At 37.4% G+C, this 15,438-nt stretch overlaps 1 protein-coding gene across 5 annotated transcripts in view; it reads left to right on the top strand.

Moving 5' to 3' along the window:
- RFWD3 (ring finger and WD repeat domain 3) overlaps positions 1-14,074 on the top strand; it is a 948,792-nt gene extending 934,718 nt beyond the window's left edge. For all 5 annotated transcript variants that reach the window (XM_044081898.1, XM_044081901.1, XM_044081897.1 and 2 more), the window contains one exon: positions 12,448-14,074. In XM_044081898.1, the coding sequence (XP_043937833.1) occupies positions 12,448-12,591 (144 nt within the window). In that variant the 3' untranslated portion in view covers positions 12,592-14,074. The remainder of the gene's footprint in view (positions 1-12,447) is intronic.
- The last annotated feature ends 1,364 nt before the right edge of the window (positions 14,075-15,438 follow it).

Below are 15,438 nucleotides of genomic sequence, written 5' to 3'. Positions count from 1 at the left end.
TGGGTACTGGAGGACTGAAACCACCACAAAAACAAATTTGACCTAGGTTTCGTCTTTATTTAGACTTCTTCAGAACAAACTGTTAAAAAGTGGTTACCCACCAGCATTTATACAAGATAAGATGACATCATTGATCAATTAGTCAATTAAAAACTTAAAAGGCAAAAAACATTTCACCATGCTTAAAGCAACCTGAGCACACACCCACCCACACACACACAAACAAATCACTTAAAATATGGTGAACATACTGCATTAGTGATAGTAAAACAATTCATAAATACGGTGTCACAAAATCAAATAACAAAATGTTATAATGAAAATGAACACCTAGCATCACACCATGTAATATGTAATGTTAAAAAAATACAATTATACATGACAAGTGAAATTATCAACTAGTCACCCAAGAATGTGTTTCAGTTTTAAAATTGGGGCTATACTAATATGATCATTAATACCAGGAAACACAGTTGCATTCAACCTAAGTTGCCACCTTACTTCACTAATATCTAAATGCAAATCTAAAATCCTACCCTGTACATCCTTAATTATATTTTGCAATATACAAAACTTGAAATGATGTCCATCATGCGTTTCAATGTACCTGTAAAGGGCATTAGTGCTTTTCCTTAGCCTTATATCTGAGAGGTGCTCATTAATCCTCTCTTTAAAGGCTCTACTAGTTTTTCCGACATAAAACGCCGGACACTGTACACACTGTGCCATGTACATCACATTTTTTGTATAACAGTCAAAATGCCCATATAATCTAATAGGCACACCTACCACTTGTAAATTGGAACCTGTTACAAGATGTGATGACACACACTACATCTCCCACATTTAAAATTCCCGACGGGCCTACCAGTCACAATGGAAACATTATCACCCTTCTCTAATAGCTGTTTCAACGACCTAGCCTTCCTAAAAACACATTTGGGATAAGTACCAAGCTTGTCCCATACCAAACAATCTAACCTGAGAAACCTCCAATTGTTGTATATAATGTCCCTAATATTGGGAGCATCATAAGAATAGGTGGTGATAAAAATAAAGGTTGTGTTCGGAAAAATGACTACTGGTGTTATCAGTCACAGGTAGAGTATGGCCATCATTATCCACATTAACAATTTGATTAATTGTGTCCTGGTCCACTCTTGTAAGTTCTGTACTTGTTCTACCTCTAATTAATGGCCAATACACCCCTTCGTCCCTCTTCCGTTTAACTTCCTCCAATACAGCTAGACACATACCTTCAGGATATCCTCTCCTAAGGATCATGCTCATTATAAACTTCACTTCCTTCAAAAAATCTAAGTTATCACTAACCATCCTGGCAGCCCTGACCATCTGACCTTTAATAATTGCTCTTTTCTGGTGGTCAGGGTGCCAACTAGAATAACAGAGGTAAGAATTTGAGAAAGTGGCTTTTCTATAGATGTTAGTGGACAAAGAATAATTTAAAGGGTCTATTTTTAACTTTACATCTAAATAAGAAATCTCCTGTTTAATTATAGAGTGAGTGAACTTCAAAAAATGCACCGTACTATTAATGTATTCCATGAAGGCATGCAAATCATCTTCACTACCTTCCCATACTTTAAAAAATCATCAAAATATCGGGTGTAGTGTCTAATTTTAGATCTAAAGCCGCTGTGTAAAACATATTCCTGTTCCCAGTAGAACATAACATAATTCGCATAGATGGGGGCACAAGCTGCCCCCATAGCTACACCCGTGATTTGCTTAAACTAATAACCTTCAAAGAAAATATAATTATTGGACAATACCATTTCCATCAAAGTGATGAATACATTTATACGGTCCTGATCGTACAACCCAGTCTTAAAAAGCTGTTGTTCCAACCCTATATCATTGGGTATTACAGAAAAAAGATTCACAACGTCAATAGTGACTAAAATGGTATTTTCATTAAATTCCACAGTGCGTAGGTTCTCCAAAAACTGCCAGGAGTCCTCCGTAATATAATCAAATAACTTGATGCCTTTTTGCAAGTTATAATCCAAAAATTTACTAATGAAACAAGTTTTACTACGTTTACCATCAACTATAGGCCTGAACTTGACATTAACTAGTCCCTTATGTATCTTAGGAATCCCAAAGATGCCACTCATCACAGGAAATTCATTAATCATAAAAAAATACTCTGATTCAGCAATTTGTCCTTGCATCAATAAATTCTCAATTAACATGTCCACCCTAGTGTTTGCAATGTTAAGTTGGTTTAAACTGCTTTCCTCATAGGTCTCCCCACTTAACATTATTAACATGTGATTAATGTAATCATTTCTATCGATGACCACTAAGCCACTGCCCTTATCGGGCTTCATGAATCTAATGGACCTGTCCCTAACCAAATCATCCAACATGCTCCGTTCATCCCTAGATAGGTTGTTTTGACTGTTAAACGCATGAAAACCATTCAAAGACTTACTTTTGTTAAGGTAGTCTCTTATTTCCAACTCGCAGATTTTTTCAAATAAACCAACTATAGTGTTTGAAGGTGGTATAAACTTACTAGTTTTTTTTAAATTTCACTCCGTCCTTGAAATTCGTCTTGAAACATCAACTTTAGGTTCATTTTCCTTGTCAGTAGTTTCAGATCAATAAGAATGTCAGATAAATTGCCCCTGACTAGGGGCACAAAGGTAAACCCCTTGGATAGTAATTCCACATGTCTTGTATTAATAACCCTACTGGAAAAATTGTATACTTTGTAATCACCATGTGTATTGCATACTACCAGAGGGGTTACTAAGATGTTCGCCATTACATATCCGTACTTGATTGTCAATGATGGAAACCAACTGTTCAATACTAACACTAATGTCCCCATCACTGTTGTCAATCAAAACATCATGAATCTGTCCAGAAGTTACATGTTCATTGTTGTCATTCACTAAACTTTCAGGCACCGTATAAGTACTAATATCTGCACTTAATTCAATCAAATCACAATCAGTAGTAAACTCCCCAGAACCCATACTATCACCCAGTGTTGCCACTTCAGGTGAATTAACATTCACATCATTGTCAACTGAAAAAAACATTGGCAAATTATTTGTACCAACAGCATCCCCAATGTCAACTGTAATGTTAGTTTCCATAGTGACATTTAGTTCTAAAACATCGTGGCCAAGGCTAAATAAATCAACATTCTCACAATTGCAAAGTTCAGCATCTACGTGCCTAATATGTTCACTTGTGCATTCACTATTTAGTTAATTCAAAATTTCAACATCGTTCAAAATGTCATTGTTGACAAAAATACAATTTATGTCTTTTGAATTTACGTCCCCGTGTTCAAAACGGAAATGTCATTGAAAGAGGAATTAAGTTCATCTTTAAACTCACATTTGTGAAGCCAATCAGTTGAAACAATATCTAAGCTAATTGTTTCATCCCCAACGCTAGTGGCAGCATGCTCCTTTCAATACAAGTTAGTCAAGTTAGCCTCAATGGTGTTAGTCTGATTGCAAGCGTTAACTTCCATACCATTTACGCTAGCATTTGCTGATTCAAAGTTATTGACATCCACCCCACAAGTGAAATTGCTGACCAGTCCAAAGTTACTCAAAACCTGATTACCAGCAAATTTACTCTGATAGTAATGAAAGGGAGTCTCACCTTCAACAGTAAGCGTGCTTTCCGAAATTACCTTCTCCACTCGGTTCGAGCTACATTGCGTTGTTGCTGCTGATAAAACCTCCTTTTTGGTCTTGCTCCTTGCTGCACGTATTCGCTGAATTTGCCGCTTCCCTGTTGTTGATTCATCTGGACACGACCCTTTAGCTTCTCTGAACGCCTTGGTCCTTCTTCTAATGTATAATTGTATTTTTTTAACATTACATATTACATGGTGTGATGTTAGGTGTTCATTTTCATTATAACATTTTGTTATTTGATTTTGTGACACCGTATTTATGAATTTTTTACTATCACTAATGCAGTATGTTCACCATATTATAAGTGATTTGTTTGTGTGGGTGTGTGCTCAGGTTGCTTCAAGCATGGTGAAATGTTTTTTACCTTTTAAGTTTTTAATTGACTAATTGATCAATGATGTCATCTTATCTTGTATAAATGCTGGTGGGTAACCACTTTTTAACATTTTGTTCTGAAAAAGTCTAAATAAAGACGAAACCTAGGTCAAATTCGTTTTTGTGGTGGTTTCAGTCCTCCAGTACCCATTGTTGGTTCCATTTTCTTTCGTTTGGTTTTTGGTTTGTGTTTGGTTTTTGTCATGGAGAGTAGTGTTGGTGGACCAGGCACTTTGGGGCTGTTGGAACGAATTAACCAACAATTGGCTGAGCACACAATACAAATACAGCAACTGGTTAACAAACAGCTAAACATTTCAAACATCATGGCAGAGTCAGATTCTGGAGGTTCGTTACCTGGCCACAAGGTTTCCAGAGGAGTGGTGGCTGTAGTGCCATGTTCCAGTCCTCCTGAGGTGAATACCGATTTGGGGGCTTGTAGTACAGCACAGAGAAACAAAAATGTGGCAGGTAATTCATTGAACTTAGATGCAATGCAGTGGAAGGTCAACAATTATAATTTTCAACATAATGTGATGACATCTAACCCAGGGGGGGTTGTTAATAAGCCCTTAACTGAACGTTTGAGAGATTTTGAGAAAAAGTTATTTTCCTTGAAAAAATTGCAGATTGAAAACAGTTATTTGCATAAAAATATCGAGTTGGGCTTAGTACCGCGGGGTTTACGGACTTGGAAATATCCAAATGGAATTGAAGGAAAAAATGAAATGTTGGAGGAAGTTCATAAATTGTATGATAAAACAGGTCTTGAACTCATGAACATTATTATTAAATACAATGACCTGGTGATTGCTGGTTTTATGACTGAATTAGAGTCTGATAATGAAGCCATTACAGCTGACTTAAACTTTGAGCATTATTACACTAACTACACTAATTTGTTGGCGAGTGTAGATTCACATTGTGCGATTATACATGGGGAAAAACCCACAAAATAGCTCGTGACACCAATGAATATAAGAATAAAACAGTTTATCCGCTTTCTGAAGGCAACACTTGGCGTCAAGATCACACAGCCAATCAGGTATCGAGTGGGGGAGTGGAAGTGACGAGAACAGCAGAAAGTACTAATATGAGAGTGGTTGGTGAGGAGTTCCCTTTAGAAGGAGGACCAAGGCGTTCAGAGAGGCTAAAGGGTCGTGTCCAGATGAATCAACAACAGGGAAGCGGCTAATTCAGCGACTACGTGCAGCAAGGAGCAAGACCAAAAGGGAGGTTTTATCAGCAGCAACAGCGCAATGTAGCTCGAACCGAGTGGAGAAGGTAATTTCAGAAAGCACGCTTACTGTTGAAGGTGAGACTCCCTTTCATTACTATCAGAGTAAATTTGCTGGTAATCAGGTTTTGAGTAACTTTGGACTGGTCAGCAATTTCACTTGTGGGGTGGATGTCAATAACTTTGAATCAGCAAACGCTAGCGTAAATGGTATGGAAGTTAACGCTTGCAATCAGGCTAACACCATTAAGGCTAACTTGACTAACTTGTATCGAAAGGAGCGTGCTGCCACTAGCACTGGGGATGAAACAATTAGCTTAGATATTGTTTCAACTGATTGGCTTCACAAATGTGAGTTTAAAGATGAACTTAATTTCTCTTTCAATGACATTTCCGTTTTGAACACGGGGGACGTAAATTCAAAAGACATAAATTGTATTTTTGTCAACAATGACATTTTGAACAATGCTGAAATTTTGAATGAACTAAATAGTGAATGCACAAGTGAACATATTCGGCATGTAGATGCTGAACTTTGCAATTGTGAGAGTGTTGATTTATTTAGCCTTGGCCACGATGTTTTAGAACTAAATGTCACTATGGAAACTAACGTTACAGTTGACATTGGGGATGCTGTTGGTGCAAATAATTTGCCAATGTTTTTTTCTGTTGACAATGATGTGAATGTTAATTCACCTGAAGTGGCAACACTGGGTGATAGTATGGGTTCTGGGGAGTTTATTACTGATTGTGGTTTGATTGAATTAAGTGCAGATATTAGTACTTATACATTGCCTGAAAGTTTAGTGAATGACAACAATGAACATGTAACTTCTGGACAGATTCATGATGTTTTGATTGACAACAGTGATGGGGACATTAGTGTTAGTATTGAACAGTTGGTTTCCATCATTGACAATCAAGTATGGATATGTAATGGCGAACATCTTAGTAACCCTCTGGTAGTATGTAATACACATGGTGATTACAAAGTATACAATTTTTCCAGTAGGGTTATTAATACAAGACATGTGGAATTACTATCAAAGGGGTTTACCTTTGTGTCCCTAATCAGGGGTAATTTATCTAACATTCTTATTGATCTGAAACTATTGACAAGGAAAATGAACCTAAAGTTGATGTTTCAAGACGAATTTCAAGGACGGAGTGAAATTTAAAAAAAAACTAGTAAGTTTATACCACCTTCAAACACTATAGTTGGTTTATTTGAAAAAAATCTGCGAGTTGGAAATAAGAGACTACCTTAACAAAAGTAAGTCTTTGAATGGTTTTCATGCGTTTAACAGTCAAAACAACCTATCTAGGGATGAACGGAGCTTGTTGGATGATTTAGTTAGGGACAGGTCCATTAGATTCATGAAGCCCGATAAGGGCAGTGGCTTAGTGGTCATCGATAGAAATGATTACATTAATCACATGTTAATAATGTTAAGTGGGGAGACCTATGAGGAAAGCAGTTTAAACCAACTTAACATTGCAAACGCTAGGGTGGATATGTTAATTGAGGATTTATTGATGCAAGGACAAATTGCTGAATCAGAGTATTTTTTATGATTAATGAATTTCCTGTGGTGAGTGGCATCTTTGGGATTCCTAAGATACATAAGGGACTGGTTAATGTCAAGTTCAGGCCTATAGTTGATGGTAAACGTAGTAAAACTTGTTTCATTAGTAAATTTTTGGATTATAACTTGCAAAAAGGCATCAAGTTATTTGATTATATTACAGAGGACTCTTGGCAGTTTTTGGAGAACCTACGCACTGTGGAATTAATGAAAATACCATTTTAGTCACTATTGACGTTGTGAATCTTTTTTCTGTAATACCCAATGACATAGGGTTAGAATGGTTGGAACAACAGCTTTTTAAGACTGGGTTGTACGATCAGGACCGTATAAATGTATTCATCACTTTGATGGAAATGGTATTGTCCAATAATTATATAAGGTTATTACTTTAAGCAAATCACGGGTGTAGCTATGGGGGCAGCTTGTGCCCCCATCTATGCGAATTATGTTATGTCCTACTGGGAACAGGAATATGTTTTACACAGTGGCTTTAGATCTAAAATTAGACACTACAGCCGATATTTAGATGATTTTTTATAGTATGGGAAGGTAGTGAAGATGATTTGAATGCCTTCATGGAATATATTAATAGTACGGTGCATTTTGTGAAGTTCACTCACTCTATAAGTAAACAGGAGATTTCTTATTTAGATGTAAAGTTAAAAATAGACCCTTTAAATTATTCTTTGTCCACTAACATGTATAGAAAAGCCACTTTCTCAATTTCTTACCTCTGTTATTCTAGTTGGCACCCTGACCACCAGAAAAGAGCAATTATTAAAGTTCAGATGGTTAGGGCTGCCAGGATGGTTAGTGATAACTTAGATTTTTTGAAGGAAGTGAAGTTTATAATGAGCATGATCCTTAGGAGAGGATATCCTGTAGGTATGTGTCTAGCTGTATTGGAGGAAGTTAAACGGAAGAGAGACAAAGGGGTGTATTGGCCATTAATTAGAGGTAGAACAAGTACAGAACTTACAAGAGTGGACCAGGACACAATTAATCAAATTGTTAATGTGGATAATGATGGCCATACTCTACCTGTGACCGATAACACCAGTAGTCATTTTTCCGAACACAACCTTTATTTTTATCACCACCTATTCTTATGATGCTCCCAATATTAGGGACATTATATACAACAATTGGAGGTTTCTCAGGTTAGATTGTTTGGTATGGGACAAGCTTGGTACTTATCCCAAATGTGTTTTTAGGAAGGCTAGGTCATTGAAACAGCTATTAGAGAAGGGTGATAATGTTTCCATTGTGACTGGTAGGCCCGTCGGGAATTTTAAATGTGGGAGATGTAGTGTGTGTCATCACATCTTAGTAACAGGTTCCAATTTACAAGTGGTAGGTGTGCCTATTAGATTATATGGGCATTTTGACTGTCATACAAAAAATGTGGTGTACATGGCACAGTGTGTACAGTGCCCAGCGTTTTATGTCAGAAAAACTAGTAGAGCCTTTAAAGAGAGGATTAATGAGCACCTCTCAGATATAAGGCTAAGGAAAAGCACTAACGCCCTTTACAGGCACATTGAAACGCATGATGGACATCATTTCAAGTTTTGTATATTGCAAAATATAATTAAGGATGTACAGGGTAGGATTTTAGATTTGCATTTAGATATTAGTTAAGTAAGGTGGCAACTTAGGTTGAATGCAACTGTCTTTCCTGGTATTAATGATCATATTAGTATAGCCCCAATTTTAAAACTGAAACGCATTCTTGGGTGACTAGTTGATAATTTCACTTGTCATGTATAATTGTATTTTTTTAACATTACATATTACATGGTGTGATGCTAGGTGTTCATTTTCATTATAACATTTTGTTTGATTTTGTGACACCGTATTTATGAATTTTTTACTATCGCTAATGCAGTATGTTGACCATATTATAAGTGATTTGTTTGTGTGGGTGTGTGCTCAGGTTGCTTTAAGCATGGTGAAATGTTTTTTGCCTTTTAAGTTTTTAATTGACTAATTGATCAATGATGTCATCTTATCTTGTATAAATGCTGGTGGGTAACCACTTTTTAACATTTTGTACAGCCTGCAATTTTCCTGATAGCCGGCCAGCTGCAGGCAAATAGGATGTATAAAGTTCTTCAATCTTTTAAATTTTATACATTACTCCTAAACCTGGCCCAGCAGATATAGCATTAGTTGAGCTAACTGCTGCCAAGCACTTAGATCATTCCAATACTACCATTTCTGATCAGGGTGAGAAAATTATTGATAGGTTTGATTTTCAGAATTTTGAATTGCCAGGGTCATATGCTTCCTCTTGTGAAGAAGATTCTGCTTTAAATAACATAGTTTCTTCTGTTGTTAAGGTCACTACTCATTATTTGCAGTGTGTGTATGACTGTGCTGATACTTCTTCCAGGGCTATGGCCACTGGTACTGTTTTGGGAAGGTTTTCATGGCTGCACTTTCAGTACCTTCCAGATGATGATAATAAAAATGAGATTTTAAATTCTCCCTGGGGTAGAAAATTAGTGTTTGGCCCCTCTGCTGCAGAGGTGCTCAAAACGTGTGATGAAAGGGGTGCACTGATCCAGAAAATCTCTTAAGATTTTTCAGTCATCCTTTTCCAAACTGTCAAAAGGATTTTCTATCACCGTGTCCAGTTTTGGCAAAAAATAAATATTCTGAACAAAGTTCAGTTAAACAGACATTTAAGAAGCAGCAGCAAGGGGGTTCTAAACATAAGTCTTGGACCTCCCAAAACCAAGGACAGTCCAATAGGTCTGAATGACTCTTCAAGAAACCCTTTGACCCTGTTCCACACTGGCCCCTTCTTTCTTCCAGAAGCTCTGAATCTCCATTTTTCTCTTTGGCAGCAGATTCTTTCAGACAAATGGGTTCTGAAAGACATTCATCAAGGTTACAGATAGTTGGAGGAAATTACTCCTTTTCAGGGGGTCATTCCTCATCCTTCAGATCAGACTCTCTTGTTTCCTCCTATTCTTCATCACATGTTGTCCCAAGGAGTGATCAAACAAGTTCCTCCTTCATAGGTGGGGAAAGATTTTTACTTGAGGATGATCCTAGTACCAAAGAGAGAAAAAATGCTTGGAGACCAATTCTGGATAATTCAAACCTGTTTGTGATGGTGCCCTAATTCAGAATGATGTCACTTCACAACTTGTCACCTCTTTTTCCTTTTTCAAGTTTTCTGATAACAGTAGACTTAAAATATGCTTATCCTACTATCTTCTGCACCAAGAGTGTTCACAAAGTGTCTAGATCCAGTTATAGCTCATTGCAGGCTGCAGGCATCCACATTTTTCCACATTTAGACTGTTGCTTATCTTTGCAGAGCATTTTTCAAAGGGTCAGGAATCTTTCTGTTGGCTGATAGATCTCTCAGAAAATCTGGGATTCTAATAGATCATTCAAAAGTCTTTCTTGACTCCTTCACACAGGATTGTGTACCAGGAATGTCAGCTATATACCTCAGTTAAAAGAGCTTTTTTCCAGGTCATTGTCAGGGCATACCTCAGGATTTCGGGCCTCTTGGCATCATTGATTCTCATGATACCCTAGCAAGACTCCACATAAAAAGATAAGAGTGGTATCTAAAATCTCTCTAGTCCAAGCATCAACACGTTTTTATCTTTTCAAATCCCAGTGCTGGCGTTTGTCAGAAGATAAATCTTTGGGTGGAGAAAACAGAAATCCTTAATTCCAGGTCTCTCCTTCTCCTTCCTTGCTCCAAAGTAGTCAAGACTCCACAGATGCTTCGGACTTTACTTTGGAGTAGCTTTAGGAAGGATAAAAATGCATTGGGTGTGAGACACAAGGACAGATGCAAGCACATAAATATCAAGAAGTTGCTTGCCCTGATAAAGACACTCAACTCTCTGAGCCATCTTTGGTCCCCGAGACCTCGTCAGGCGGTTACAGACAATGCCACAGTCATGTAGTACATCAAAAATCAAGGGGGAACCAGGCCATACCCCCCTTTGCAGACTAGCCGTTTTAGCTTGGGGTATAGTTTCACTCTACAGGCATCCTACATTCTGTCAGACCAAAACTGTATGGCAGACAAGCTGAGCAGGACCAGAACAAGCCCTCCTGAGTTGCAATTAGATCAGGTCTTTCAAATTTGATTAATCTGTAGGGAGTTCCTCTAGTATGTATGTGTATGTAGAACTCAATGCCTCCTCTCTGAACACTTATTTGCAAGAATCTGTTCCAGGACTAAATGCAATAAGGCCTAGAAGACTTAAGCGGCCTTTTCTTTTCCTTGGACAGGAATTTTCTTGTACGTTTTTCCACCCTTTCCATTAATATCCAGGATACTTCTGAAGATTCAGAAGGAATACCCCGAGATCATTGTGGTGAATCCCTTCTGGCCCAGGCAACCATGGTTCCCCCTTGTTTTGGAAATGGCCAGGGGTATTTACCACAAACTTCCTCACAGACTGAATCTACTCACACAAGAATAGGGGTGTTTGATGTACCCCAAGTTCAATCATTTTTCAACTTATTTGCCTGGATAATAGGGTCCTAATTCCTTTTAGGCACCTGTTTTCAGAGTATGTGCAGTAGGTAGGTACTAATGCAAGCCAGAAAGCCTGCTACTAGAAAATCATACATTAGCAAATGGAAAAGATTTTCTAGTTGGTGGCAACAACATAACCAACACCCATTCATAGAAATGTATTTTATTGTATTTTTAGTGTTTATAGTGTATGCCTTTAAGGTATTAATTTATTCGAGATCTTTTGTTTGACTGGTGAGATTCCTCACCTATCCTTTGACAGTGTAATATATTTGAATCCACATGACTGCTTGTATATTGTTCTGAGGAAGTCAATTTTACTTTGATGAAAGCGCTTAAACTGAAAAATAAACTTGTGTCTACTAATCCTACTGGTGAATTTGTGTTTTTTTTACTATGTATATACATGCCTCCATGCATGTGTAATCAAATGTCTCTGTTCCGCCTAATACATAGCACAATGACATGATTCCTGCTTTGTTCTCATTGGAGATTCTGCTTTGGTAGGTGAGCCAATGCACGTCTTCATCCCCTCCCTGCTGAAAAGAGGTGAGCCAGTTTTGATGCATCGTTCTTGCTATCCCCTGCAACACCTCCAGTAGATGCCCAATCCACTTCAAACTTGGGTCACCTTGGTCAAGGTCATGGATTTATTCCTTTGTGCAAGGGAGTTTGCCATCTTGCTGTACTTTTTTGGTCTAAGTCAGGCAGTTTCGTCTGGAGTCCCTGCATATATATATAAGGTTTACAAAAGTCTCAGCCAGATCTCCTTATAGTGGTTGTATTTTTATAAGAACTTTGTGTGTGTGCTTGCAGGTGCACTGTGCTCTGCCTTTGTTATGTCTTAATGTATTTGAACATTGCAACTTTGCACAGCAAAGCTGTTATCATTGATCATGACACATTATTATTATTGGCACGTGGATATCAGACACTTTACATCCAGTCTCCCTGACAGTTATACTTCTTGACAGTGTACAAAGTGTAAATTTTTCTGAGGTTTACAATGTTTGTTTTATGTTTTTTTTTTTATTCTAGTTATGGGATGCTGGAAGTGGCTTACAGCTGCAGAAGCTTCAGGCTGATCAGCCTGTGCTGGACATTTGCCCGTTTGATGTAAACCAGAGTAGTTTTTTGGCAACACTTACTGAGAAGATGGTAAAGATCTATAAATGGGGCTGAGAAAATCCTTTATCTCTTTTGATCTTTGAAAGAACCAAACTCCAGGATGTTCACATCAACAAGATGGTTTTGTAGTCGAATGTGACGTCACTTGTTCAAAGTAACACTGAGCTTTTACTGGCTTCTTCATCACCTATTTATTTGTTGGTTGTAAAGGTGTGGCATGCCAGCACAGAGGTTCAGAAGCTTTGCTGGAAAAAGTTCTGAGGAGCCATTTGTTAACCGTATTCAAAGCATCAAGCCTTGTCATGGTGCAGTTGCAATGACATGAAGAATTGTTTTTGCAAACTTTGATTGTCAACCTGTTTTAGCAAGTATTATTGTAAGGTAGCACAGTTTCCATTTTCTGGATCTGTCTATGGACCACTAAACATTTCTGAATCAGTGCTAGAACAGAAAGGCAGACCTGCAAGTTTTACAGTTTAGAGAAGTGGTTGCCTATAAGTGCATTGACAAGCAGTTCTAGACTTAATGCTCTTGTCAGCTTTTTGTGAGTATATCTGTTTTATGTTGAATCAGAAGAATCTTGTTTGATGATTGCTGGTTGTGTCACACTGTTATGTAATGCAAGAAGAAGAAAGCTAGCCAACTGGCACATTCCCTGTATGTAGAGCAGATGTAAGAAAGGTGTACATATAAATGTGTATGCCGTTCATCACTTGACTTGATTTACTTCTTTCCCTTTTATGTACTATGTCGTCTTCTGTTTTGCAGTCATTTGACATTTTATTGAGACGTACATATGCCTTATCCCTGGTAAGTCGATTAGTTAATTGAGTCACACTTAGTAGCACACAAACTGTGCAGCATATGAACTGTGTAAGGCAAAGGAATACATAGTTAACTGTTTTGAGAGGGGCCACTTAGGGAGACTTTAAAATACATTGTTCCTCTAATAAGCAATAAAAACAAAATTATTTAATTGTTAAATGTAATATCTCATATATTTCTATATTTTCTAGACAAGGTGCATCTTTGTTCTACTTTGTTTTCTGTGTCACCCTTACTGGGGTTTAACCATTATGTATGGGACTTTTTGTGAGAGTAATGCATGAAATAAAAGGCATTCTGTTTCATGTATCTGTCCTGTTTCTTGCATCTCCCAGTATGTGTTGCTTAACCTGCCATATCTCACTACATTACTATTTCCATCTTGAAGACTTCTTTCTCATCTGCATTGTGTTTGTGAAGTTGGTTTGTCTAGGACAACAAAAGGGCTCTGTGTTTGTGTTGATGGTAGCTCACTTTGTCTGTTCATAATGTATGGCAAAATATTTTAAACTTGTAAATAAAAATAAGATTAAAGGGATGTGATTTGCTTCAGCACTTCTGTTCAAGCTTACAGGATCTTTTTTTTTTTCTTTTTCAAACACGTTTATTGTATTATCACTTGTGACATAGGCAAATTTACATTCATATAAAAATAATCGAATTATATTAACAAACATACCTCACATATAAAGCTTACCAATCTTATACTGAATGACAACTGGTAGACTTCTTTGGCCACTGCACATATTGACACCAGTACATTTAGTTGCGTTTCTGTGCTTAATATCTCGTATATGCTGGCGAAATTGTAGCAGGAAATCTTGGAGTGTCTATTGTATTATTTGGCTCTGCCTAACTTTGTCAGATGTAGAGAACTTTCCAACAGAAGTCTGATGATTGGTATCTCGTTTTTTTTTCTGTTAGCAGTTGAAATCTAAAGTTTTAAGTTTCCAGAAATTCTGCTTTCATTTATACATGCAGGATAGTATTTTCCATACATGCTCAAAAAGGAAACTGTAGGAAAATTCAGCAGTTCTATTGTAAATGGTATAGCTTACAGTTTAGGTCATTGTCTTAACCTTGTAAGTCTCTTTTTTTATGTTTTCAAACATATTTCACATTGGTTACAGTGCAGTTTGAGGTGTAGGATATCCTATGTTAACACAGGGACTGAGTTAGCATCCTTCTGTAGTGGTCTGACATTCTTACTTTCCCTCAATGCTGTCGTGTCACCTTTGCTTGTAGAATTTTAAGACTCTTCCTAAAGGGGTTTTAGCAGCCATCTTAAAATATTTTTCAACTGCTGTCACTAGTGGACACATTTACTGCATGAATGCCCTATGTCAGGCTTTTTTGTCAGAAACAGATGTAGCTTTTCAACACTTGGTGGGGGATAATCTTTACAAATGTTATTTATAATAAGTAATAAATTATTGTAAATGTGCTTAGGTTTTCCTGTGACAAGGTTCTTTGGATTGTCATCCCATCTATGATAGCCTTTGTGGAAACATGCAGAGTCCCAGATAATCTTTCCCTGTTAAACATTTTTCTCCTCAAACAAAAGCTGTGTAGAAAGTTGCTTCAGCTTACAAGCGAGACCTTTTTCTGGGTTTTTTACCATGATTTTTATCTTTTTTGTCAGAGTATGACTTACCTGAATTGAGGAGTTATGACTCTACTTTGTTACGCTGTTTACTCTTATCCTTGCTTCCTGCCAGACCACCAAGTCAGACAGTGAGATCCATATGAATGTTTTCTCATATCATACTGGGTCAGCCTTCTTTCACTTGTCTTGCTTGGATAACAGTCTCACGTCTAAGTGAGGTAGGTAAAGTTGGCATCATCCCTAGGACATTAGCATAAATGCCACTGAGCTGATAGTACTTGTTTCATTATCTGCCATTCCATGGTTCTTTGTTGATGACTCATCAGACTTCATATTAAGATTCCTGATACGCGCACACAAAAAAAAAAATTTCTGATACACTGTGGACATGGAGCTCATCCAAACCATTGCCCTTTTGAAAAAGGGGAGCAACTGGATCATTCACCAGGGGCATACTGATGTCTTCTTTA

The sequence above is a fragment of the Protopterus annectens genome, chromosome 8.part1 (assembly GCF_019279795.1).
Source record: "Protopterus annectens isolate FY-2018-M chromosome 8.part1, PAN1.0, whole genome shotgun sequence".
In the NCBI taxonomy this organism is placed as follows: domain Eukaryota; kingdom Metazoa; phylum Chordata; order Ceratodontiformes; family Protopteridae; genus Protopterus; species Protopterus annectens.
The sequence above is the reverse complement of the archived record's forward strand: the minus strand, read 5'-3'. Positions and strand labels throughout refer to the sequence as shown.